A 24,742-nucleotide genomic window follows, 5' to 3' on the forward strand; every position below is an offset into this window, starting at 1 on the left:
GATGTCAGGCAAATAGCAATGTCGTGGAGAACTTTTTCCTTGAGTACCGTCGTGTGCACATTAGAAGTTGAAATCTTCGAGCAGAGATAAAACCGAATTATTAGGGATGGCTCTCAAAAGAGACATGACCGAAAAGAAGGTTTGGTTGTATCTTCAAGACCCCATTACTGCATGAAGGCATGTACATGACAGCGAGAAATGGGAAGATTAGAAGAAGAAGAAGAAGAAAAGGATAAGAGAAGAGAATCCTCAACCGATATATGCAAGCAGCACGGGACGCCAGGGTTCATGCAAAGAGACATAATCAGACGTCAAAGTTGTCGTCGACATTGAAGATGCCCACATCGCCACCTTGAATGCCGCTCATCCGGTGATGGTCCGTGGAGTTCCCGGAGCGGTGGGAGCGCTGCCAAGTATCTTCGTCTTCATCCATGCGGTCGCCTCGGTAGTTCCGGAGATGGTGGTCGATGGAGTTTTCGTTGACGAACGTGAATCCCTTGAAGTTGGCCTGCATCCCGGGAGACAACGGGGTTGACGCCTGCATTAATCCGTTGGCCAACGCCGCCGCACGGTCGTTCAGAGACGCCGAGGTCTCGAGGGCGGTGGTGAACTCGGGGTCAAAGTTGGACGTGTCGGTATCGGACTTGAGCTTGGGCTTGAAGGGAGGGATAACTTCCTTGCGATTGAGAGCCTGCCAGTCAATATCGTCGAAGAACGGGTGTGCCATGAGTTCCTTGGCGTCTCCCTTGGCACCCAGACGGTGCTTGGGATTACGGTTTAGCAGGCCCTTGACGAAGTTGCGACCTTCTGTACTCAGCGCATCGCGGGGGAACCGGACCTTGCCAAAGGCGATGTTCTTATACATCTGCTGGGTGTCTTCGGCGTAGAAGGGGCTCCATCCGCAGCACATCTCGAAGACGAGGACGCCCAGCGACCAGAAATCAACCATCTTGGTGTACCCCTGTTCGTCGAGAAGGACCTCCGGGGCCAGGTATTCCGTCGTTCCACAGAAAGTGTTCGTGGTATCGTTCTTCGTCAGATTGGCCTTGGACAGTCCGAAATCGCACAGCGCAATGTGACCGTTAGCGTCGAGCAGAATATTCTCCGGCTTCAAGTCGCGATAGACGATATCGTGGTCGTGCAAGTGCTGCAAAGCCAAGATCAACTCGGCAATGTAGAACTTGGCCCGGTCCTCCTGGAATCGACCTTCTTTCTGCAGGTGCCAGAACAGTTCGCCACCGGACATGTAGTCGGTGACCAAGTAAAGGTCGCTCGGCGTCTGGAACGAGAACTTCAGACCCACGATAAATGGCGACGATGACATGGCCGTGCGCACGAGGATGTTCCGTTCGCCCAGGGTGTGCGCGATCTCCTTCTTCTGTATGATAACTTTCTTGGAAAGAACCTTCATAGCATAGATCCGCTGCGTGTCCTTCTTCTTGACCTGGTACACCTGTCCAAAGGTTCCCTTGCCAATCAGTTTCAAAATCTGGAAATCATTGGGTCCCACTTGTTTCTTCTCGGTCTTCTCGAACCGCATCTCCAAGTGAATCTCTCCCGACACGGGGTTATCGCCGGCGCCACGCGTCTCCAAAGGAAACCACCCTTCAAGGCGGTTGCTGTCTGATTTCAGATTGACACTGAGGCGGACATGACCAAGGAAAGCTTCGTGGTTGTAACGGTCGTACACCGAGACATCGATTTCAGATTCTTCCCTCAGGACATCACTGGAAAAAAAAAAAAAAGTTAGATATGATTGGGAGGAGAAAAACAGGGGAGAAGTTGAATATAGGGTGCATACAAGACGGCTTCATGATTCCAGTGGGGGTCCGTGACGGGTGCTCTCTTGTGGTGATCATGGGTGTTGTTATCGAGCGCACTGTTGTTGCTGCTCTGCCGACTGCGCATGGGAATTGCCATGGGGCGACCAGAGTCACGCTCCAAGCGATGGCCCTCTTCGTCGGCGTCCTGGGCTCCCTTAGAGATACACTCGTTCCACTCAAAGACGCAAACCACATAAGGGTCAAACCCGGGCAGAAGCCCGCGCGCTTCGGAAATCTTGACAAACAGCTTTCCCTTCAGGGAGTCCACTGTGGGTCCGCCAGTGCGAGTCGAATCGGATTGCTGGGGACGGAAGACATCATTGAGCTTTCCAGTGATCTCGTCGGTCTGCTTGGCAATATCATCCGCCTGGACTTGCTGCTGATTGGAGTCGCAGTTCTCGTGCTGCTGCTGCTGCGAGGAGTCCTCGGCAGAACGGGGGGAGGATGTCGCGGGCGTAGGCTGCTGATGGTCCGCCTGAGGAGACTCGTTGGACATGGCACGCGGGGTCAAAGGAGGGGTATTCTTTAGGCGCGAGCCAGCGGCCGCGTAACCAGTCAGCTTGGTCAAATTCTCAGAAGACATGGAAAGATGCGGTCTTTCATGATCAAGAAGCAAATTCTCTGGCAGACCGAGCCCATCGGCAGCCGTCGAGAGAGAAGGGTTGGAGAAGTGAGATGCAAGAACGGGATCGTCAGAGACGCTGGAGACAGGATGCGAGGTGTGACGGCGGGAACCCGACTCGGACGGGCTCGCCGAGGAGGAAGAAGTAGAGGAGGAAAGGTAGCTCTTCAGGGCAGTGAGGATGGAGCCAACGCCCTTGTCCGGACTAATTGCCAGAGCAGCGTCGGGATCCTTCTGCATAAGGGAACAGGCAGAGTAACTGGGGGGTGTGGGTAGATTGGTGGTGGGGTTCAACGCGGCGCCCTCCAGATCCAGCTTCTCGGGTCCCGCATCCGCGGAGAGCATGGAAGATCTGCTGGTATCCGAGGCTTGCTCGCGTTCCAACAGGACAAAGGAGCCCGAGGCTGAGGTGCACCCGGAACTCTGTTTACTGTCCTTGGTGTGGGCGCCCTCTTCCGCACTCGGTTGGTCGCCACCAACGGCAGCGGAAGTTTCTTTGGGAGACCATGACTTGGACGGGCGAGACGCGGTAGATGAAACACCAACCTGGAAGAAGCTGTGCATTATGGACGGCAGACGCTTGTCCGCAGGGTCGGGCTGCGGGGTCGCGATGCCGGAAGGAGTGGTGCTGTTGGAACCGATATGATCGTCTTCATGTAAACCATTGCTATTGTCCGTCGAGTCAGTAAACCAGGTCGGTGAAATTTGAACAGGAATGAGTGGCAACATGTTCAGAGCAAAAGAAAAAGCCCAGGGCAGAGAAACACCGCCACATCAAGGTATAGACAGTAGAAGAGGGAAAAGAGAAAAAAAAAAGGATCATCTGATAGGGGGGAGGTGGCGAACAACCACCTCACAGGAAGAGAGCTATAGATAAGAACAAGGTAGATTTGGGGTCCAGGATGAGGGTGCATTAGATGTGATACAGCATATAAGCCACATTCCGAAGACTGCAAATCACCGCCTGTATCTCGATAGAGGTAGAAGGGCTATATGTGAGGTCACCTAGGCTCATCACCAGGTTGTGGGGGTATATTCACCACACCCTCTCAACCCAGTGTGGCAACCTCTTCCCTCCCCCTCTCAACCTCCAGTCAAGCTCAATGTACGAGAATGAGAGGGTAGAAAGCAGATATGTCGAAGCTCAAGTAACCGCCCCGATTTTGTGTCCACCACCACTCATTCCACCGTTCGACTCACCTGGGAAGGACAGGCAGTTTGGTCAGGTCGGCATCGCCATGCGATTCGGTACCGTTCGGAGAAGCCATCACGGCGCTTCCATTCGAAAAAAGGGCGCGTCGGCAACTAGAGGTGCGCAGGGGACAGGGAGAAAAAGGCGAGGAGGAGAACGTAAAGTCGGTGACGTGAGGTAAAGGTTTGGAGGGGAAGAGGAGGAGAAAGAGGAGAAGTGTGTGCGGAGTCAAAGTGAGGAAAAAGACTGGCCGGGTGATGACGAGCTAAGGAACTTTGCGGGATGAGGGACCCGACAGCCACACTGGGAACAAAACCCACCAGAGTGTGCAAGATTGTAATAAGAGAGAGAGGTGAAGAGAGGGAAAGAGAGAGAGAGAGAGATAAAATGGGGGAAGTAGTGAAGAGAGAAATTAAAAGTGATGGGGTGAGAGGTAAAGCAGGACTAACTGAGAGAAATCAGCTGTGAGGGGACTTCTTCAGTACCTGTTAGTACTGAAAGATAATAACTCTCACTCCCAATCAGTCAGGTTACCACCACCAACTACTAATATTAGCTGTGACTCGATTCTTTTTTGGCTATCGAATAAGGCTGCCCGCATCGGGTTCTGAAGGCAACTGACAGCGCCGGGCCTTATTGCTTAAACCACTCCCGACGGCTTGCTACAGTCTACGAGTGCCTAGTTACCAGGTAACTACCTAGCCTAACCAACTGACTGTTACCTGGTTACTGCTCCTCTTACCTGCCTGGCCGACCATCTGGCATCAGCTCTCTGACAGCATCTGCAGGTCAGTGGCAAAAGGGAAAAAATAAGACCGACAAGACAACCCCCCCCCCCCCGGGAACAGCAACAGAGCTGAAATCAGGGGGATGGAATGCATATCAGTAAGTAGATTCGAAGAAAAACTGAGAGAGGCAAAAGCCCTCACCATCTCTCAGAGGTGGGGATTCGCGATGGAGCCGGTGACTGAAAGCGAAGCAACGAGGCCCAGTCAATGAGTACGGACTCTACCCCTCTTTCGTCGGACCAGATTGGCGAGTTGCAACCTAGAAGCCGGCGGAAAGGGATAAATCATAACCTTCCACATTCATACTGAGGGGAGAATTCGGATATTCTGAGGATACAGCACAGTGGATTCCCGGCCAACAGGAGATGGCAATATACAGAACAGAGTACTACATAGGGGGAAGGGGGTTCCTCGGAGATCGGCGGGCGTTTCGGGATGGCAATACCGGCTTTTTTGAGATGAGAGTTGACTGACGGTGAAACAAGAGAAACCGTAAAGGGGAGAGAGATCTCCTGCTTGGCCTTTGGTGGGCAGAGAAGATAATACCTCTCTCACGTCACTACCACTGGTGGGGGGAGGACCCAAACTATTCTCAGGAACAAAAGTGCACCAGAGCCACTCAGACCGGTGGTAAGGGGAGTGGAATTCGAAATTCCATACATTATTATTGTAAGGAAACCAGTCGAGTCACGACTCACTACTCCTGAGTGTCCCTAGCGATTGGTATCTCTCCTTGTCTGGCTCCCTTTTGCTGCCCTGTGCCATCTTCCGACCGCGACTTTTCTTTCTCCCCTTACGGCATGTCGGCGGTCCATGCTCCCTCTTCCACGCCAGCTCAGTGCGGTATTTTTTTTCTCTATCATTGATGCGAGATTTTCCAGCTCATCGGCATTCCTCAATGGAGGCTGAGTGAAACACGCTCTTTGTTTTACTCACCCCGTTCTAGGCCTCGTATCGTGGCCAGCCTGCTTGCGAGAGACTTTTTTTCGGAGTACAGCCAGGGCAGCCATTCAGCTGGCATTATATACATCGAAATATTACCTCAGTCTAAGGTATATATCTAACGCGCTCTAGTATTCATATTCTTGACCACTCTGTCTTGCCCGCAGAGTTCGAAACCAGTCCAGGCCTCTCCATGACAACATCATCGCCCAGCTCCTTGCTTGAATGCAATCGATGCTAAATTTGTATCCCACCACTCACTATATACTATATACGTACCACCACGCCATGCGTCACGATGCGACATTTACCCGTGCGACGGTCTCGGGTTGCGAGGGATACCAGTCGTGGACACGGTGATCTCTTAACAAGCTTGAGACGACATGCGGAGTCTCAGGACCTGTGTAAGATATGTACGGAGTACCGGACATACCTATAGTTACGAAGTACTAGGTCCGGAGTACCTCCTTCGGAATGCATTCGTTGGAGACATTACAGATCACGATATGACGATTCTCTCGATCGGCCAAAGGGAACAGCAGATCCGGTTGATCGAGGTATAGGTCATCTGCAGGCCGCTCTTTGCAGAATGCAAACTGCAAGCTTTATTCACCCACCAGGTGTTCCCTCTTTATTTAGTTTTTTCTTCTATTTTCCTTATTCTGTTCTTGTTTTTTTTTTCTTTTTTGACACGACAGAATAATCCATAAGTACCTACTCTGCTACTCCATACTCTGTATTCTAATATGTGGCAAATGACGATCTCAGCCTTCTCAGGTACAGAACAGCACATGCTGCATGCCGTCGGTTCTTCAGGGCGTCTTCCTACGAGTACCTGATTGTCTGCCCTACTCGTGTCCAACGGGGCTACTTGACCGACTTTTATGACTCGAAGTGCAGGTGCAACCAGTCGCACCGTGTAATGCTCGCCTTCAATTCCCACTTTTTCCCTCGGTTTCGTCACTTCTGAGCCTGGCGCGGGGTCAGGCCTGTACAGCCATAAGGCCGCCAGGCTAGGTGGTACACCGTAGTCAAGAGACCACTCGCCCGGCTATTCTTGCTTTGAACAGTAATACTCCTCTTGGATTGCTAGGATGGAAATAATAGATTCTGAGAGAATATTGGGGTAATACAGGGTGTTATTGAAGGAGGATTGAATATAGAATATCATGACGTCACTATCCGCCAAGCCTCTAGTCTGTATTTGACTTATTAGGGCTTAGGGTCTGGTTTATTCCCACGTGACTGTACCGGAGAGGAAGATAGTATTCCCGATCACTCCGGCTGAACTTACTGGCAGGTCGGACTCCTTCAGCAAAGAGTGTCACAGTCGTTCATCGCGTCGCCCTTTCTTCTTTCTGCGAATTGCGAACAAGATGCCACGCAAATTACGCGCAGCTGCGCAGGCAGCTGCCCAATCTTTGAGTATGTAGATAGAATATCGGCTCTCTCTTACCTAACTCTTTGTTGAGCTAATTCGCGTTCCAGAGACAGCTCCGCCGACCATCCCCGACCTGTCCGATGAGGAGATGGCTGACGTGCCCGCATCGCCCGAGGCTTCGGTCGCGGACGATAACGACGATGAGTCAGACAAGGATCTAGAGATCGAACCGCCCGAGCCTGAGGACGAGGCCGTGCCGTCGCCTGCGCCCGAATCGAACCCACCGTCGCGCGCCCCCTCGCCGCCCGCCCGGGGCGGTGGTCGCGTCTCGGCCATCCCACGCAAGCGTCGAATCGGTCGGCCGCCCAAGAACCGCCCGCCGGACTGGGATGCCCCGGATGATGGATCTGCTCCCGCCCCAGCCCATTCGGGAACCCCAGTCAAGCGCCGGCGTGGACGGCCGGCAGCCAGTGGAGGGCGCTGGGCGCGGAACCGGGGTGCTTCGCATGCGAGCCAAATCCCAACCGATAAGGACGGGAAGGCCATGGAGATTCTCAACGATGAAGTGGCCCTGCCGGTTGACCCGGAGGGTGAGACCAAGGTCGACCGGGACGGCAATCTGCTAGGCGGACGCGAGTACCGGGTGCGCACGTTCACCATCCTCAACCGTGGGGACAGACAGTATATGCTGTCGACGGAGCCGGCACGATGCATTGGGTTCCGCGACTCGTATCTCTTCTTCCAGAAACACCGGATGCTCTACAAGATCATCATCGACGATGAGGCGAAGCGCGATCTCATCGAGCGCGATATCATCCCGCATTCCTACAAGGGTCGCGCCATTGGCGTGGTCACGGCGCGTTCCGTCTTCAGAGAATTCGGGGCAAAGATCGTGGTGGGTGGCAGGAAGATTGTGGATGACTACGATGTCAAGGCGGCAAGTGAGCGCGGAGATGTCGAGGGCGACCTCGCCGTTCCCGAGGATAGACTGCCTGCGCCCGGCGAGCCATACAACAAGAATCAATACGTGGCTTGGCATGGTGCTAGTAGCGTCTATCATACAGGCGCACCGTCGGTTCCGGTGCCGATCGGCAAAGCCGTCGATCCGAAGAAGCGCAAGGTCGCCGTGACTGGAGATAACTGGATGGTGGAGCATGCACGGGAAGCCAGGTAATAAGCCATCCCATTCTTTTATCTTTGCGATTACTCTCTGACCATATCTTCGATGCAGTAATTTCAACACCCTTCTTCTGAACGGGCGTCGCCAGGTGATGCAAGGAGTGTACGATATTCACACCAACGCCATGCATTATCCTAAAATCATGCAGCCATCTCACGCTCGCTGGGAGCATATTCCCCCATCTGACCCCCAGACCACCTCCAGGTTGATGAAGGGCATGTCCACCTTGAGCCTGACGAATGGCAGTGGCGAGTACGCCCAGGAAACAGAAGCAGAAACAAAGGCTGACCCCCAACCCGACTCGAATGCCCAATCGGCCGCGGAGAAAACTGGGGAAGAACAAGAAGCACCCACTACCATCTTTTCAACCATTCCGCCGGCCCTATCCCGTCGCTTCGCCATTCTCGATGTCCACTACGAGACGCCCCCGCGTGCTAACTTCGGCCTCCCCGGCCCAGACGGGGATGTGCATGATCTGGGGCCGAATGGCCTCCTCAGTGCGTCCGACGCTCGCCATCCAGAATTCTTCTCCCCAGAGATTCTCTCCGAGCTGCCCTCCGACTGCAGAGAGGCTCTCCTCGAGAGCGCTACCAGTGAATGGGAGTGGAAGTCCAGGTGGCAAGGCGAGATTGAACACGGTCACCGAGCGACTCCCTTGAAGAGCTATGCCTGGTTCCCCTAAACACCCATCTTCGCAGAGGCGATCCGGGGGAGGCGAGGAGACACATGGCGTTACGGTATAATGATCCTTGGTTTGGGAGGGGTGATCAATCTTTGAGCATGGGAGGGCGTGTCGCATGGAAGGCGCTGGGAGTTTTTCCTCATCTATACCTAGCAAATCACAGAATTTCAATATCTTAACTAATCAATTATAACCAAGTCAGCCTGTCTTCACTGTACTATTTATCATAATAAAGACGGAGTCTATAGATTCCTGACTTGCAGTGAGCAGAAGGCTAGGAAATGAAGTATATCGGATTCTTGATATGATGGTATGGTTGTATTTGAATAAAGACGCCTGGATCCGAGGGAAAAAGCTAAGCACAACAAAGAAGAACAAGATAAAAGACAGGATTACGCCAAAGTGTATAGATTGACTTGTCGATGAAGAAAATGTGGAAAGAAGAGGGGGGGGAACATGTAGCCTTATAGTAGGTAGGTAATGGTATGAAGGGCTCAGCCTCCGCTCCCACGAGGTAAGGGAAGAAAAAAAAAAAAAAAAAAAAAAGAGGAAACAACCACAAAATAGAAGGTCAGACGGGCAATGATCGATGCAACTATCCCATGGCCATTTCGGCACGCAGCTTTTCCAGCTCGGCTTCTTCGTCGTCTTCTTCGATTTGCTTTGACTTGGCTTTGACTGGGAAAAGGGGTGAGTAAAGTAGAAAAAGAAGAAACACAATTGAAAAGGGGGGGAAGACGTACGCTCTCCGTTGGCCGCAGGTGGTAGCCCACTGAGTTGGTCGGCGACGGGGATGGTTCCGGTTTGAAGCAGCTGTTGGTCCATAGCTTCCTGTTCCAGACCCTCCAGCTCTGCCTCCAGCTCGTCCTCGTCGGGCTGTTCGCCCAGCGGAGTGTTTGTGATCGCCTGGGAGATTTCCTCGCTGAGCTGGTGTTGTTCGCGGAGTTTGTCCCTGCACGGTCAGCATCTATTTATCTATATATATATATATAGCTGTTTGTAGCAAGCACACATACATGGTCTCGTCGATCTTCTCGACAGTCAGGTTACCGTGGATCTGGGCCATGGCAGTTCCGGCATTCTGCATTGCCTTCAGGGTCTCCAGGTTGATGTTCGCCGCCTCGATAGAGTATATTTGCTGTTCAAGCTGTGCGATCTGCGCCGTTGTCTGTTCGAGGTTCTTTTCATGCACCTTTTTCCGTCGGAGCGCAGCTTTGGCAGCTAGAGATACCCACAGATAAGTCAGCGCTCTTTGCATAGACCGATCGGCTGGCCTGTCCAGCCGATTTTACCACCCACCATTCTTATTTGTCGAGATGTTCTTCCGGGCTACTGCATCCTGCTCTTCCATCTGGTTCTCCAGGTGCTTCTCCCGCTTCTGCAGCATATCGAGCTGCTCGCGGAGCCCCAGGATAGCGTTCTTGGGCGCATCTTTCCGCTTCTGGGCGGCAGCGCCGCCAAACCAAGACCACATTTCGATGTTAGACCGGTTGAGGTAGGTAGGGTCTCCCGAGGCGAAGAGGGCAAGGAGGGCGAGGAGGGACGTCCGCGGATGCGTCTGTTGCCTGGGTTGCGGCCGTTCGGATAACCCAAGAGAGACCGGCTCAAAGATTCCCGATCAGGGTACAGGCTCAACGTAGAGCTAGGAACGGAGTGATTTTTTCTTTTTCAACGAGGGTGATCAGTCTACAGTCGAGGCGTGGTCCTGGCGGTCTGATAGAGCTGGTTGAAGTGGCAGAGCGAGAGCGAGAGGGATCTGGTTTCCCCCTCTATGACATGCACGCTAAGCCTATCGTAGCCGATCCGTCACGTGGGGAGAAAGCCTAATCTATTCCTTAACGATCAAGCATCACTTCCCCTCCGATAGTTCATCAAACAAACACGTTGTGGAGGATAAAATAGCGGCGGGCAGGCTTCAACTGCTTCAGCGGTTCACAATTTCTGCTAGATGATTATTTAGTATTGTTGCTGAGGGATGAATGGGCCGCTTCCCTCACAACGGGTGTTTCTCTCACAACTCTCATCTCTCCCCGCTGACACTAAGGTCCGCTTTTTAGGGTGGTAGGTGATGAAGATGAAACTTCTCTTTAATTTCTTTTTTTCCTTCGGGCAGCTAATATGTCCATCCTAGTGTCTCCGCCTATCATGTCTCAACGGGCCATCTGATCCTACAACACAATTTCTCCCGGAAGAATGGCGACCCTACCATTGTCTCTGTCGATATCAATCTCCTCCTAGAAACCATGAAAGCTGATGATCTGCGTATTGGCGCATGGCTGAACGTCCTTGGCTACGTGAGAGTCAAGGATCGAGATCACCTCAATTCGAGTCCCATCGCGACGACTCGTGCCATATACATTGAGGCAATCATGGTCTTCTCCGCAGAAGCAGTCCGCATAGGGGAGTACGAGAGAATACTCTGCGATGCGCAAGACGTCGACCATGTGTTCCGACGGTAAGCTTGAATTTAAGAGGCTACATCTTCCTTCACACGTCTTCGGCTATCCGAGCAAAAGACAAACTGGGCTGGTCAAGACATCTTCCTTTCTTTAAAAGAAACAATTTGCTATTTTAGTAGAAATGTCAATTTCTGTGTATTCTGATGTTTGGAACTGCTTCCATCAATGCATATTTCATGCAAATATCCAAATTTGCGTTGTCATAATCCACCCCAACACCGAAAGTGCCGAAATTAGTTATATATGCAATTGTCTATAGAAATTTTTGCAAGGCAAAAGGCAAACCTGAAATGCTCCGATTTTGGTGGAAAGGGGGATGGGGGATGAGGGTTTTTTTTTTTTTTTTTTTTTTTTTTTTTTGGCGAGTGAATCGAGAATTGGGAGCGCTATACTTCCTCTGCCTGCTTTTCTGCTTCTCGTTGCATTCGTCGGTTCCGTTTCCCTTCCAGTCTCCTCTTATCCTCTTGCATTTTGACGATGAGAGCACTTTTCTGTCTAATTTTGTATCCATACAGATAGAAGATCACTGGAATCGGGATGATGGCAACTTCTAACAATCCCAGAAGCGTACCGGACCAGTTAGCGCCGATTGCCGCATACATGTATGAGCCTGCAAGGGGGAGCACGCCGCCCAAGACACTCCGGATGACCGAATTACCGGCCAAGGCAGAGGCGGCATACACGCCATAGCTATAAGTGAGGTAGTTGGACGAGTAGATGAAGACGGCTGTGTTTCCTGCTCCGAAGAACACGCCGGCAATAATGGGCACAATCCAGTGGATCGTGGCTGGGGAGCACGTCCAGGCAAACCACAACTCACCAATCGGGATCAAAACGGCGCCGACACAGATGATGGAGACCATGGCTTCGGGGGGCACCGAGCCGGTTTCAGGATCGACCTTGTGTCTGTTAATCATACGACGGATCAAAGGCTCGCATGCGATCATGATGAGACACCCGCTACCGATCCCCAGGAATGCAAGGCCGGAGAGACCGGTCGACCAGCCGCGAATGTCCTCGAAGACGATGGGATACGCGACAAAACACAAGTATAGAATGGAGTAAACGATTCCGATATATATATTCCAGAAAATGCTGCACAAGAGGAACATTAACTTCGATTAGGGCATGTGTTTCATGGGAAAGGGAACATACCAAATCGGCTCCGTGACGGCCATGATGAACGGTCTGCTCAGGTTGATTTTCAAGACCTCCACCACGCTGGCCTTTTGGTCGTATCGGCTCCACCAGCGAGAATCGCCGGTCGTCTTGCGCATATCAGCCGCCTTTCTCTGTAACAGAACAGGCCCGTAGGTCTCCTTCATGATCAGAGCAAAAGCCAGCGCGATACCGGACAAGATCAACCCGATCCAGTCCATCCATCTCCAGCCAAGATATTGCGTCACAAAGCCTCCAATGATGGGTCCAACCACTAGTTAGAGCGTATTAGTTGATTTTGTCTGTGTCGCAGATAGACCCAAGTCTAGATAAAGAAAAGTCTTATACGTACCAGGGCCGTTCAGAGGGCCAATACTCCAAAAGGACATATACAAGGCTCGGTTCTGGTCAGTCGCGAGATCGGCAACCATTCCAGGAGCTGTGGAGATCATCACACTCCCGAAGAAGGCACCGACGAAGCGGACAACGATCAGCTCGGTGATTGATGTGGCCAGGGCGCATGGAATGATCATCAGGGTGAAGACTGTCAGACAACCCACACAAACAGGCTTTCGGCCGTAGACTTCACTCAGGGGGGCCATGAACATGGACCCGAAAGCGAGACCGATCAGGTAGAAGGTCAGACCGAGCGTGGTGATGATCTGAGACGTTCCAAAATATTCTGCAATCTGGGCCGTTCCAGCCGTATATGATGTTGAATAGAGCACACTGTCAGAAGCAATTAATCGGCGTTTGTCCATCAAAAGAAGAAGAGAAACACAGATTCCTCGTCAAGACTAACATGATCAAAGTATTCCATGACAGCATCGTCACCGACATAACCTTATACGGCACAGGCCAATTCTTGGGATTTTCCCGGTCCTCCTCACTTTCCCAGTCGACTTCGTAGCTGGGATCCGTCGTGCCGTTCGTTCGAACCGATGTTACTTTCCGTGCCAGTGAGGGCTCTGACAATCGAGACATCCGTGTTGTCAGAGTTTTTCCCAGTTCCTCGACATTGTCGTCGATGGTGTCCTCCGACGAATAACTCTCGGCAATGGAAATCACGTCGGTCGAAGCGTTCTTCTTCCCGTCAGTTTCTAGCTGTGCCTTTTGGTCCGGAGCGACATCTTGTGACTGTGAGGAAGACATTCTTTTATGGCTAGGGTGCTAGAGTGCCAAAAAGATGGCTCTCTATACACCAAAATCTAATTTTATTTTGGCCGTCTCGATATTGAATAGAGTGAAGCTTTTATTGGCAGGTTTCTCTGATGGTCAAATCGGTAGTCTAGGGTTTTAGATTGCGAAAAAAAAATATGAGGGCTTGGGGTCATTTGCTTCAAAAAAAGAATTTCCTTCTGGTTTTGGAAGAGTATGGGAAATTCTGCGCAAGATAGTGACAAAACTCAGCAGGGGAAATGGTCAAACTTGTACGGGGTACACTATTTGATCATTCTGATGTTCAGTTCAGCATGACTATCCAGGCATGGCCATTTTTCAGGGAGCCGAAGCTGTTTAAGAATAATAATTGGCTTAAAAGATCCTCCGTAAATCTGACGTGACGGGTCCATGGGCACATCTTGCATAGTAACGACTCACGACTCGAGACCTTAGCGTCCTGGAAGGTGGCTAGCCATGTGGAGTCATGGAGCTGATAAGAAGACCAGCATTAGTTATACTATTATTTATTCCATGAGGGCAACTTCTCCCATGACCGCTCATTGAGTCGCCGGGCTAGCTATCTGCCGCAGCAAAGAGATGCAGGAGAAAGACAGCAAAAGCAAGTGGAAAGCATGGGCGATTCCTTGCTCGTCAGTGATCGCTGATCTCGGCGACAATTATTAATTTTGGGCGTTTTGGGTGTTTTTTTTTTAAGAACCGCCGGGTCCATGATACCGGGGGGGCACCATGTGGGACGTCCGTCAGGGCCAAAGCCGCCGGATAGCAATTTAGACCATAAAAGATTCGCATAGACACGGTTGTGGCTTTGGTCTTCTTGACCATCAGCATACAAGTAGTATATAGTAGGTAGTATTTCTGAGGGGTGTTGTGTATCATTTTCCTGTTGGTGTGTTGATCCAGCATTCATGCTGTACGGTCGAGGATTCGATAACTAGCCCTATCAGCAATTCAGAAGCCGCGACTCTATGACATATGTAGTATGGTTTCGTATGGAAAAGTTCCCGGCGGGAGCCCTAGAGGCCTTCAGGCTTCTACTATCTCGGCTTCAGGGGATTATAGTGAATCGATTGGTGCCCAAGGGCATACCTGACTGGGTTGGACCCCAAAGAACAGGTCGAGAACCGAGCTTTGTGGTGCCGGTTTGCCGGGTGGAGAGGGAGACGGTTCAACCTTGGCATTGGAAGCGGAATTAGTCCGCAGACTAACCGCTGTTAAACCGACAGCTGATTGAAACATGATAAGTCGATCGTCTGTCGCGAGTGTATTGTTATCGTTGATGAGATTCCCTGTAGTTATTCTGGACGCAGTCGTTGAGATTAGGTTGATGGCTTGGTTCCAGGCACACACGTGGGAGGCTCGAAGCTGGCCAGGATTCCCCGGACCAAACCAAGGATGCAAAAAGAATGAATAGACGATGGCTTACCTAGGCAATCCTATTATTATCGTCAGAGAATAGGTCGAAGGGGGAGGACATGGTTCTTGACAGGGGCAAAGAAGTGACTGGAAACATTCTCTCTCTCTCCCCAAAAGAATGGAAAAGGAAGGAAGTGCAGCCGCTGCCCGCGGCCCCGCAGGTATGTAGTCACATGATCTTAGGCACGTGGCGCCCACATGACTTGAGGTGGGCATTGAATTCATTTTGACTGAACTCCATTCCTTCCTCGGTAGGGAATTCGTTCGTTATCCATTGTCGAGGTACAAACACTCCCAGTCATACAACTGTGTCCAAGTCAGACCAAATCACGGTTCAGGATGCATCATCCAGTCGACTATCGCATCGAGATGGACACGCGAACTTCTGCACCAAGAATAACGTCACCTAAGAATGGCGAGATTCTGTCCAGACTGCCGTTACTCTACGTCTCTGCTCGGATTTTCAATAGTTTCTATCTGGTTCCCATTGAGCATCGTTTATGATTGGAATCCACTCAGATCGCGTTGTTCTACCGTAGCTCCCGCCTCTCGCTAAGGAATTCCCCGCTCTGTCTCCATCCCAGGTACGTTTCTCCAATGCCCAGATCTTCCAGGCTGGTCTAATAATGCAGAAGAGAGTAGTGAAAAAATTCGATGTTGATTGGTTTTACCTCACTTTCGATGGCAGATCCGGCTTGTGTCGGTAACAAAAGAGAGTCAATCAATTGGGTGGTTTGGCTATTGTCTATTACTGGAGAGTCAGGCTATCCCCACCCAGTCTGCCTAATTCCACGTAATCCAAGCTGGAAAGGCTAAGATGAGCACTAGCTGTATTTAGGACCAGCTAATAGCTATATGAACCCTGCCTCGCATTTCAACTTCTCAAGGCAAACACGTTACACAGCAGAATGTGTCAACTGCACAGACTTGAGCACGTCAATATAGACTTGAACACATCAACATAGACTTGAGCACATCACCATGCCGGAAATTATAAGCACGACTCTCTGGGCCTCAGGCGCAATTGGCTTGCTGGTCCTCTATTTTTGCCATGTCAACCGTGTGCTTACCACCATGCCCGAGGAGGCTCGTCGGCTCTCCCCACATCGTTGGACAGTCGACGAGATCCGGGAGGCATACAAAAGGCACATTGAGAGCCCAATCGATGTAGCCAAAAGTCTTCCTCTGAAGCAGCAGCGGAGGTATATTGTTGTTGGCGGATCAGGTACTTAGTATCCATCTCATCGTCCGTCGTATACTCCACCGCTAGTCAAGAGTCTAATTTTCTCGGCTTAGGTCTTGTCGGTGGTTGGATAGTCACCCATCTGATTGCTCGAGGAGAGAACCCGGCTACAATTCGCATCCTCGACCTTCAAGCACCTCGCCAGGAACTCCTTAACCAAGGTGTGGCTTACCTCAAGACTGACATCAGCGATGAAGCCTCGGTGGAGAATGCATTCTCGCAGCCATGGCCGCAGCATGTAGCACATCTCCAATTAACAGTTTTTCTCACCGCGGCTGTGTTGCGGTCGTGGGAGCGATACAAGATTTACCTCCCCCAATGCACCAAAGTCAACGTGGATGGGACCAGGAACGTTGTCAGGGCTGCCAAGAATGCCGGTACAAGCTGTCTCATCTCGACTTCGTCTGGCTCCGTAGGTATCCATCGGCCGTGGTACTGGATCGCTCCCTGGACGAAACAGCCAAAGAGAATAGTGCAGATTATGAGCGAGTCGATGGAGCTCCCGAGGAGGCATGACGAATTCTTCGGCAATTACGCCGTTTCCAAACTTGCTTCAGAGAAGGTGGTCCAGGGAGCAGACGATCCACAATCGAATTTCCGCACGGGGTGCATCCGGCCTACCAACGCGGTTTACGGCATTGGAGGTTACGGCTCTGTGACAGGTACATATCTCCTGTCCGGCAACAATCCTTCGTATGTCTACCCCAAGAAGTCCCAAGAAAGAAATGAAATGAAGAAAGACAGAAGTCAATAAATAAATATAAAAGGGCCTCCAGAAAACTAACCCACCAGTACAGATGGATCCCGAACATCGTCCAATCCTGGTCCAACGCGGAAAACGTGTCCCTCGCCCACCTCCTCTACGAGCAGCGTCTAATCGAGCTCTCTGCTCTGCCTTCAGAAGAGAAGACCAAAGAAAAAGATAGATCTCCTACTTCTTCTTCTTCTTTTTCTCCTTCTCTGCCAGACATCGGCGGCCAAGTCTTCGTTATCTGCGACCTGGGCCCCGCCCCAGCCTTCAAGGACATCTACCTCTTACTGAGCACCCTCTCCATCACCCCGACGACATTTCCAATCGTCCCCGCCGTCCCGATGATGCTCCTCGCCTACCTGGTCGAGGCGTATGCCTTCCTTCAGTACCGCTATCTGTCCCACTTCCTATCTCCCGTGCCGAGCCCGCTGCACCAGCTCCAGCCGGCTACCCTGAACATCTCCCAGGTGCACGTCCTAGCCGACGACCGCGGGGCGAGAAAGAGCCCCGATCAGGGTGGGCTGGGTTATAATCCGCCCCTGACGACTATGGATGGTTTATGCAGAGAGCTAGCGGAGTGGAATCGGAGAGCGGGCGAGAAGCTGGCTCTTAAATAGTCAGCTATGCTTTATATATGGAATAAATTTATCTTATCGTTCAAGCCGAATACTCCATCAGTGTCTTTTTTTCTACGTCTAGAGAAAAATCATAAAATACCAATGTATTGAAGGGGCCATGGAGCATTAAGAAAAAGAAAGAATCTACAAACACGATCCAAAGGGGTGTGTGTTTAGACATAGATGCCCATGTTTGTATCCTTCTTCTTGGCCTGGACCTCTGCGATGGCGTCGACGTAGTTCTCGTGGCCGACCTTGCTCATTCCCTTACGCAAGGCGATCATGCCAGCCTCGACGCAGACGGCCTTGAGCATGGCGCCGCCGAACTCGTCCGTGCTACGAGCCAGCTCCGCCCAGTTGACGCTGTCCTCGACGGCCATCTTGCGCGAATGGATCTGCAGGATGTTGGCGCGGGCCTCCTCGTTGGGCAGGGGGAATTCGATCTTGCGATCCAAACGGCCCGAGCGGAGCAGAGCCGGGTCCAGGACGTCGACTCGGTTGGTGGCGGCGAGGACCTTGATGCGGTCGTCCGAGGCGAACCCGTCGAGCTGGTTCAGCAGCTCGAGCATGGTTCGCTGCACTTCACGATCACCGGACTTTTCCGAGTCGAAGCGTTTCGTGCCCACGGCGTCCAACTCGTCGATGAAGATGATCGAGGGGGCCTTTTCCTTGGCAAGGGCAAAGCAGTCGCGGACAAGCTTGGCGCCGTCTCCGATAAACATCTGCACGAGCTGGGGGCCCGCGAGCTTGAGGAAAGTGGCGTTGGTCTCTGCCGCGCACGCACGGGCAAGTAGCGTTTTACCGGTTCCGGGGGGGCCGTACATCAGGGCACCTACAAACAAGGATTGTGTCAGTGGACATTGTCGCGGTTAGGGTAGAAGTAAAGGTAAAGGTAAAGGCAAAAGACAAACCTTTTGGTGCTTTGATGCCGAGCTTCTTGAACCGCTCTGCCTCCTTCATCGGCCATACGATGGCTTCCACGATCTCTTCGATTTGCTTGTCCAACCCTCCGATATCAGTGTACTTCTCGGTGGGCTTCTCGTCGACCTCCATGGCCTTTACTCGGTTGTCGTACTCTGCCGGTAAAGTGTCCAGGACAAGGTAGGAGTCCTTGTTCACACCGATCAGGTCACCGGGCTTGAGCTTTTCGTGGTCAACGAGACCGATAAGGGGAAGGAAGATCGTCTGTCGGGTAGATGTTTTGATGACGGCCGACTTGCCCACCCGGGTGGCGTCAAGATCGATGTTGGCGCCCTCCTCGGCAGCCTCAGCCTCGACGTCCAGATCTAACAGTTCTACCACGTTCCCGACAAGATAGGGTAGTTGCCTGTGGGAGAAGCGGTTTGTTAGCACTTGTAATTTTCTGTGTGTGGTTTGGAGATAGCCACTACAGCAGCAAAATACGCTGCGTTTTTTTGAGGGAGCCCCGTCCGTACCTGTTGTTCTCGATCTTCTCCATGTTATCCTTCACCTTCTCCTTCATCGTGTTTTGTTCGTGTGTCAGGCGCTGGTATTCACTCTTCATGATGCGAAGCTCGTTTTCCAGCATCCGCCGCCGCTTGACGATGTCTGCGGTGTTTGAGCGGAGGATCTCGTCGTCCAACAGCTCGTCCTCGTCCTCCTTCTTTTCGGCGTCCTTCATCTCCGCATCCTCGCCTCCATTGGGTGTCTTGCCATCGCCATCGCCCGTGTCCTTCTTCTTCTCTCTCTCTTCCCGCTCAAGATCATCGAGGTCTTCAAGGGTGGACATGATGGGAGAATCGGGCGTTAGACGGTTCTATTATGGGATGTTTGGGGGGGGCGAGCTTCGGTAATTAACCGAGTGAGAATATCAAAGGAGATGCGATGTTATCAGCTGGGGTGGGTTGAAGGTGAAGCTGTTCGGGGAGGAGACGGTCAACTCGTCTGAGCTCCTCCGGCCAAACAACGTCAGCCACTCTTGCCTGGGTTTGGTCACGTGATGTTTCCTTTTACAAATACACCCTGGGCACTTCTTTGTGATGGTGTGGTTTTCTTTATTATCGTATAGACCTGTAGTATGGCTTATATGTTTCTTTTCCTGTATAGCCTTTGGACCATCATAGAATACAATTATAGTAGGTTACTTATCCTGTCGATTCCACAACCACTCATAGGTGATGTTTTATATATACTTATCTGAGATATGGAGAGTATGTTACAGTTTCATATTAATCCATACCAATAATATTTTTTTCTTCTCTTCTTCTTACCTATAAGTTACTATGTAAATTACCCATAAATATATTTTCTGAATGCGACTGCTGAATTCAACTGCATATACCAGCAACTGAAGAGCTTAGATAACCAGAAACCTAGCCGAACACACATCAAGGCAGTTTGTCCGAGTGGTTAAGGAGCTACACTCGAATGGTCTCACGACCACGCAATGTAGTGGGTTCGCCCGCGCATGTTCGAATCATGCAGCTGTCGCTTTCCTTTTTTATTATTTTATCTTTATTCATATTCAATACACTCTAGGTCTATATCCATTGCTCAATCCAAATTCTCGAATCGAACAAAAAGTATAGACTGGATTCTATCCGACTACCAACACGGAGACAGCGATGGATGTGAAGGTAGGTGGTGCCTTGACTATCACAAGACTACAGTTTTTGTATGGAGTAAAAAAGGGGGGGTCTAGGATAACGGATAAAAACCACATAAGAAGTACTACATACCTTGCGTGTTTTTTAAATAGCCGTCTCATTCCTCCTCTAGATGCGGTAGTACATTGAAATTAGACCAATAACTAGTAGAACTAGAACACCATCGGCTATTCATCTACATCTATCTTTATCTGCCTACTGAGAAGTTGAAACAATTTACTCTCCAAACCATATGAATACCTCAACAGACGTCAAAGGCGTGGTAAGATTAAATAATACTACAAATAGAGCTCATTTGGAGAAATTGGTGGTGACGATACTATTATCTATAGACCACAGAACCTCATTAAATGCTTGCTAGACCACTATACAGAATAATGATGCTGCTCAGTGTGAGCATGGAATAAGTACCACTACTTACCCACTGCCTAGCTGTAACTAACTATATAACTTACCAGTACGTATGTACTCCATCCATCTTGACTGGGGCTTTGTCTGTGCGTATGTAGTAAGCTCCTTTGGTCGGCAATAGTTACCGGAGCTGCTCCCTCAATAAAAATAGAAGAGAGAAAAAGTGTTTACCAGGTAGTAAGAGGTTGAAACTCGTCTATATGACGTGAAGAAATTATAATTATGATTAAGATATAGAAGGAATGAAGTTCTACATCATCAAGGCGACGAACAGGCCAAGCATGCAGGTCAGAACCGAAGAGGACAGCATGGAGGCACCGCCAGTGTACGCGGGCGCTGTCGCGGACGTGGAAGAAGTGACTCCGGAGGAGACTGCAGACGAGAAAGCGGCCACGGAGGAGGCTGCAGAAGAAGATGCAGACGAAGATGCAGACCCGGAGCCGGATCCAGGCAAGCCAGAGCCAGAGCTAGAAGATCCAGACGAGCCAGGAGATCCAGAAGAGCTAGAGCCAGAAGAGCTAGAGATAGAAGAGCCGGAGCTGGAGCCAGAGGAACCAGAGGAACCAGAAGAGCTAGAGCCAGAAGAGCTAGAGCCAGAGCCGGAAGATCCAGAAGAACTAGACGAGCCAGACGAGCCAGACGAGCCGGAGGAGCCAGACGAGCTAGAGCCAGAGGAGCTAGAAGTGCTGGAGCCAGAGGAGCCGGAGCCGGAGCCAGAGGAGCTGGAGCTGGAGCCAGAGGAACCAGAGGAACCAGACGAGCCGGAGCTAGAAGAGCTGGAGCCAGAGGAGCCAGACGAGCCGGACGATCCGGACGAGCCAGACGAGCCAGAGGAACCAGACGAGCCGGAGGAGCCAGACGAGCTAGAGCCAGAGGAGCTAGAAGTGCTGGAGCCAGAGGAGCTGGAGCTCGATGATCCAGAAGAGCTAGAGCCAGAGGAACCAGACGAGCCGGAGCTAGAAGAGCTGGAGCCAGAGGAGCCAGAAGAGCTGGAGCTCGATGATCCAGAAGAGCTAGAGCCAGAGGAACCAGACGAGCCGGACGATCCGGACGAGCCAGACGAGCCAGAGCTAGAAGAGCTGGAGCCAGAGGAGCCAGAAGAGCTGGAGCTCGATGATCCAGAAGAGCTAGAGCCAGAGGAACCAGACGAGCCGGACGATCCGGACGAGCCAGACGAGCCAGAGCTAGAAGAGCTGGAGCCAGACGAGCCGGATGATCCAGACGATCCAGACGATCCAGACGATCCAGACGATCCAGACGATCCAGACGATCCAGACGATCCAGACGAGCCAGAGCTAGAAGAGCTGGAGCCAGACGAGCCAGATGATCCAGACGAGCCAGACGAGCCAGACGATCCAGACGATCCCGAAGTGGCAGTTGTGACGGCGCCGGTCTCAGTGGTAGTTGCGGTGGTACCAGTCCCAGTGGCACTGTAGGGGGCGCCATTATGAGACTCGGTCAAGGGGCAAATGGTGGTGTAGGCCTCAACAGTCTCTGTGGTGAGGTAGGTAGTCTTCTCAGATGCCGGGCAGTTGGTGACGAAAGTTGGGCAAGCCGTGACGGTGTGGACAGAAGTAGTGTATACAATAGAGGTAGTATAGCCGTTGCCAGAGTCGTTTCCAGAGCCGTTGCCAGAGCCGTTGCCAGATCCAGAGCCGTTGCCAGATCCGGAGCCGTTGCCAGAGCCGTTGCCAGAGCCGTTGCCAGATCCAGAGCCGGAGCCAGAGCCGTTGCCAGAGCCGTTGCCAGAGCCGTTGCCAGAGCCGTTGCCAGATCCAGAGCCGGAGCCAGAGCCGTTGCCAGAGCCGTTGCCGGAGCCAGAGCCAGAGACAGATCCCGAGCTGGGAGTCGGGGTAGGGCTTTGCGAGTGGGTGAAAAGAGACGAGGGGAACACGGGGTAAGAACGAGTGGCAGAGCTAGGGTGCGCGCCCGGGGTGCCCACGGAGGTAGTTCCGACAGACGAAGGGATGGACGCAGGAGCGACAGAAGAAGAAGAAGAAGCAGGTTGGATGGCAGCGACAGAGCTGGAGGCAGCAGCAATGGCCGCGGCACATTCTTGGGCAGCGGCGTTGGTGGAGCTCACGGAAACCCCGGTGATCTCGACGGTTGCACCCGAGCCAGAGCAGGAAACCTCGAGGGTGACATCTGAGCCATCCGAGGAGGCGGAGGAATCAGCGGCAACACAGGCGGAGAAAGTTCCGGACTCCCCGGCGGACAGAGTGGTGCTGGATAGCACATCACTACCATCCAAGACGGACAGAGTGCAGGAGACGCCCGAGGATCTCTTGCGCCTCTTTGAAGAGGCATCGTCCACGACCTCCCAGGAGCCACTGACGGAGCTGGTAGAATTGGAATCGACCGATTCGGTGGTTTCAAGAGACACACCGTCGGTAGTGCTGGCAGAAATGACACTAGCGCTCGCCGAGGCGGAAGCCGCGGTAGAGCTGGTGGCAGTCGCCGAGTCAGACGCAGTGCTGGTGGAAAGAATCACGACCAGAGTGCTGATATCATCGGTGGGAATGGCAGCCACAGAGTCAGTGCTAGTGGTAGTAGAGTCAGAAGCCGTGCTGGTGGAAAGAACCATGGTGCTGATGTCGTCAGTGGGAACGGCACCCAGAGATACATCAGTGCTGGTAGCAGCCGAGGCGGCAGCAACCGTTGACGAGGCGACGGCGACAGAGGCAGACGAGGAGGAAGAAGAACCGCAGTCGGAGGGGATCATTGAGATATCCGCCAGCCCGATGACCGGGTTGGTAGCATTAGCTCCCTCGGAGCAGGAGATGGTGATCACAAACGGAATGCCCGTGCTATCGGTGGGCGTATAGGTCCCCGAGACCTCCTGCCAACCGGTCGACAGATGGTCACCGTAGCCGGCGATGCTGGCCGCGGCGGCCATGAACGAGGTCGAATCGATGGCGACCGACAATTCACATTCTGCCTCGACAACGGTCGTGATATCCCAGTACATGGACACATCGTACTCTTGTCCCACGGTCACCGAGGCGATGTTCTGTCGGACGAGAGCCCAGCCATAGCTAAAGTCGTCCATCTCAAGATAAGCACCGTCATCCGGACCCCCGGTACTGACGACGGTGAAAGTCTCTGGGTTGGGACCATAATACGTCGACCAGTATGAAGTGTAGTCGGACGAGCCGCCCTGGATGACGTTCGCCGAAGAGCAATCCCTCACCGCGAGAGCCATGGTGAATGATTATCCCAGACAGGGTATATGTGTGTGTGTTGGGGGGGGGGGGGGGGTTCAAAACGAGCGAACTAAATAAGTTTTTGTAAGAGAGAAGGAAAAAAAAAAGAGAGAGTGAAAGAGGGAGGACGCTCGAAAGCAGTGTTTGGCGGCTCAGCGAGGAAAACCCTGGAGACCTCGTGGGCTCTCTCAGCCTGGCGGGTAAGACCTTATATAAAGTTGACGCCTGAGTTGATCCATCGCGGAGCAAAGCAGAGCTGAATGGAAGGTATTATTGAATCCTGCCGTCGGTTGTCAAAGCCACAGCTCGTCAAACGCTCTGGTTGTTGGTTCAGGAGGTTGAAGAATCAAGACGAGGTCACAATAGGCGAGGCCGGTCAGCTGATCTAGCGGAATGCGGTTAGGCGTGGGAAAAGAGGAAAAACAGGCCGACGAGGAGGTTTTTTTTCTTTCTTTCCTCCTTATTGATATTATCAATTGACTTTGTGTGAAATTGTAGTAAAGGTGAATGGTGTACCAATAGTATCATGATACTATCTAACTAGTTAGTAGTTAACTAGCTTTAACTATAGTATAACTAGTAAGTATATACTATGTAAATATACTATGTACTATTACTATTAGTATATAGTTTTCATATAAGAGAACAGAATAATACTTTGAGGCGCTGCTTGACCCGTCTAGTCGTTCAGCTGGATGTACTCCGTAGTCATGGTTGTTGACGTGGCTTCGATAGTGTATCCTGGTTATGTAGTTTTTATCCGACGTCTTGGACATACTCCATACTACATACTCTGTACCTACATAAGGTTGGAGGCTAGTTAACTATATTACTAGGATGTTTGATTAGATAATTGTATACAGAGACGTTGTACCTTATTAATCAAGAAAAACTTCCACTATGAAAAGCTTCTCGTCAAATAAGGTCGAGATCTGACTATCGGGTAGATTGACCAAAGAAGAATTACTCGATAGAATCAGTGGAAACCAGTGGACCTTATACTCAATGACAGATGTACAAGGAGAGAGTGGGGGAGGCAGAGTATTCGACTGGCTTATCGTAGCCCTA

At 51.7% G+C, this 24,742-nt stretch overlaps 8 protein-coding genes and 1 non-coding gene across 9 annotated transcripts; 4 read left to right on the forward strand and 5 right to left on the reverse strand.

Annotated features, from left to right (window-relative positions):
* Positions 1 to 304: 304 nt before the first annotated feature.
* ASPZODRAFT_63640 (hypothetical protein) lies at positions 305 to 3,174 on the reverse strand (the record flags this gene model as incomplete). The annotated part of the gene is made up of 2 exons (XM_022729169.1): positions 305 to 1,727; positions 1,802 to 3,174. The coding sequence occupies 2 exons, from the start codon at positions 3,172 to 3,174 to the stop codon at positions 305 to 307; spliced, it is 2,796 nt and encodes a 931-aa protein (XP_022582057.1).
* A 3,569-nt stretch (positions 3,175 to 6,743) lies between these two features.
* ASPZODRAFT_64221 (hypothetical protein) lies at positions 6,744 to 8,610 on the forward strand (the record flags this gene model as incomplete). The annotated part of the gene is made up of 3 exons (XM_022729213.1): positions 6,744 to 6,792; positions 6,856 to 7,918; positions 7,980 to 8,610. 3 exons carry the CDS (start codon positions 6,744 to 6,746, stop codon positions 8,608 to 8,610), a joined length of 1,743 nt encoding a protein of 580 aa, XP_022582058.1.
* Positions 8,611 to 9,126: 516 nt separating this feature from the next.
* ASPZODRAFT_131072 (hypothetical protein) lies at positions 9,127 to 10,255 on the reverse strand. Its single transcript, XM_022722659.1, has 4 exons — positions 9,910 to 10,255; positions 9,627 to 9,831; positions 9,354 to 9,562; positions 9,127 to 9,288 (listed from the first exon to the last, which is right to left on the reverse strand). The coding sequence occupies exons 1-4, from the start codon at positions 10,082 to 10,084 to the stop codon at positions 9,206 to 9,208; spliced, it is 672 nt and encodes a 223-aa protein (XP_022582059.1). The 5' UTR covers positions 10,085 to 10,255; the 3' UTR covers positions 9,127 to 9,205.
* A 265-nt stretch (positions 10,256 to 10,520) lies between these two features.
* ASPZODRAFT_131073 (hypothetical protein) lies at positions 10,521 to 11,430 on the forward strand. The gene is made up of 2 exons (XM_022722660.1): positions 10,521 to 10,671; positions 10,742 to 11,430. Exons 1-2 carry the CDS (start codon positions 10,586 to 10,588, stop codon positions 11,067 to 11,069), a joined length of 414 nt encoding a protein of 137 aa, XP_022582060.1. The 5' UTR covers positions 10,521 to 10,585; the 3' UTR covers positions 11,070 to 11,430.
* A 25-nt stretch (positions 11,431 to 11,455) lies between these two features.
* ASPZODRAFT_64364 (hypothetical protein) lies at positions 11,456 to 13,379 on the reverse strand (the record flags this gene model as incomplete). The annotated part of the gene is made up of 4 exons (XM_022729224.1): positions 11,456 to 12,164; positions 12,225 to 12,501; positions 12,580 to 12,956; positions 13,030 to 13,379. The coding sequence occupies 4 exons, from the start codon at positions 13,377 to 13,379 to the stop codon at positions 11,456 to 11,458; spliced, it is 1,713 nt and encodes a 570-aa protein (XP_022582061.1).
* Positions 13,380 to 15,360: 1,981 nt separating this feature from the next.
* ASPZODRAFT_1712425 (hypothetical protein) lies at positions 15,361 to 17,574 on the forward strand. Its single transcript, XM_022726957.1, has 5 exons — positions 15,361 to 15,406; positions 15,458 to 15,580; positions 15,661 to 16,047; positions 16,119 to 16,758; positions 16,863 to 17,574. The coding sequence occupies exons 3-5, from the start codon at positions 15,804 to 15,806 to the stop codon at positions 17,431 to 17,433; spliced, it is 1,455 nt and encodes a 484-aa protein (XP_022582062.1). The 5' UTR covers positions 15,361 to 15,406; positions 15,458 to 15,580; positions 15,661 to 15,803; the 3' UTR covers positions 17,434 to 17,574.
* Positions 17,575 to 17,606: 32 nt separating this feature from the next.
* On the reverse strand, positions 17,607 to 19,183 carry ASPZODRAFT_64023 (hypothetical protein; the record flags this gene model as incomplete). The annotated part of the gene is made up of 3 exons (XM_022729198.1): positions 17,607 to 18,265; positions 18,345 to 18,785; positions 18,838 to 19,183. 3 exons carry the CDS (start codon positions 19,181 to 19,183, stop codon positions 17,607 to 17,609), a joined length of 1,446 nt encoding a protein of 481 aa, XP_022582063.1.
* Positions 19,184 to 19,785: 602 nt separating this feature from the next.
* On the forward strand, positions 19,786 to 19,884 carry ASPZODRAFT_t66. Its single transcript has one exon. It is a non-coding gene; the product is annotated as a tRNA-Ser (tRNA).
* A 466-nt stretch (positions 19,885 to 20,350) lies between these two features.
* ASPZODRAFT_1714101 (hypothetical protein) lies at positions 20,351 to 24,001 on the reverse strand. Its single transcript, XM_022726966.1, has one exon. The coding sequence runs from the start codon at positions 23,671 to 23,673 to the stop codon at positions 20,722 to 20,724; it is 2,952 nt and encodes a 983-aa protein (XP_022582064.1). The 5' UTR covers positions 23,674 to 24,001; the 3' UTR covers positions 20,351 to 20,721.
* Positions 24,002 to 24,742: the final 741 nt, after the last annotated feature.

This window comes from Penicilliopsis zonata (genome assembly GCF_001890105.1).
Source record: "Penicilliopsis zonata CBS 506.65 unplaced genomic scaffold ASPZOscaffold_5, whole genome shotgun sequence".
Taxonomy (NCBI): Eukaryota; Fungi; Ascomycota; class Eurotiomycetes; order Eurotiales; family Aspergillaceae; genus Penicilliopsis; species Penicilliopsis zonata.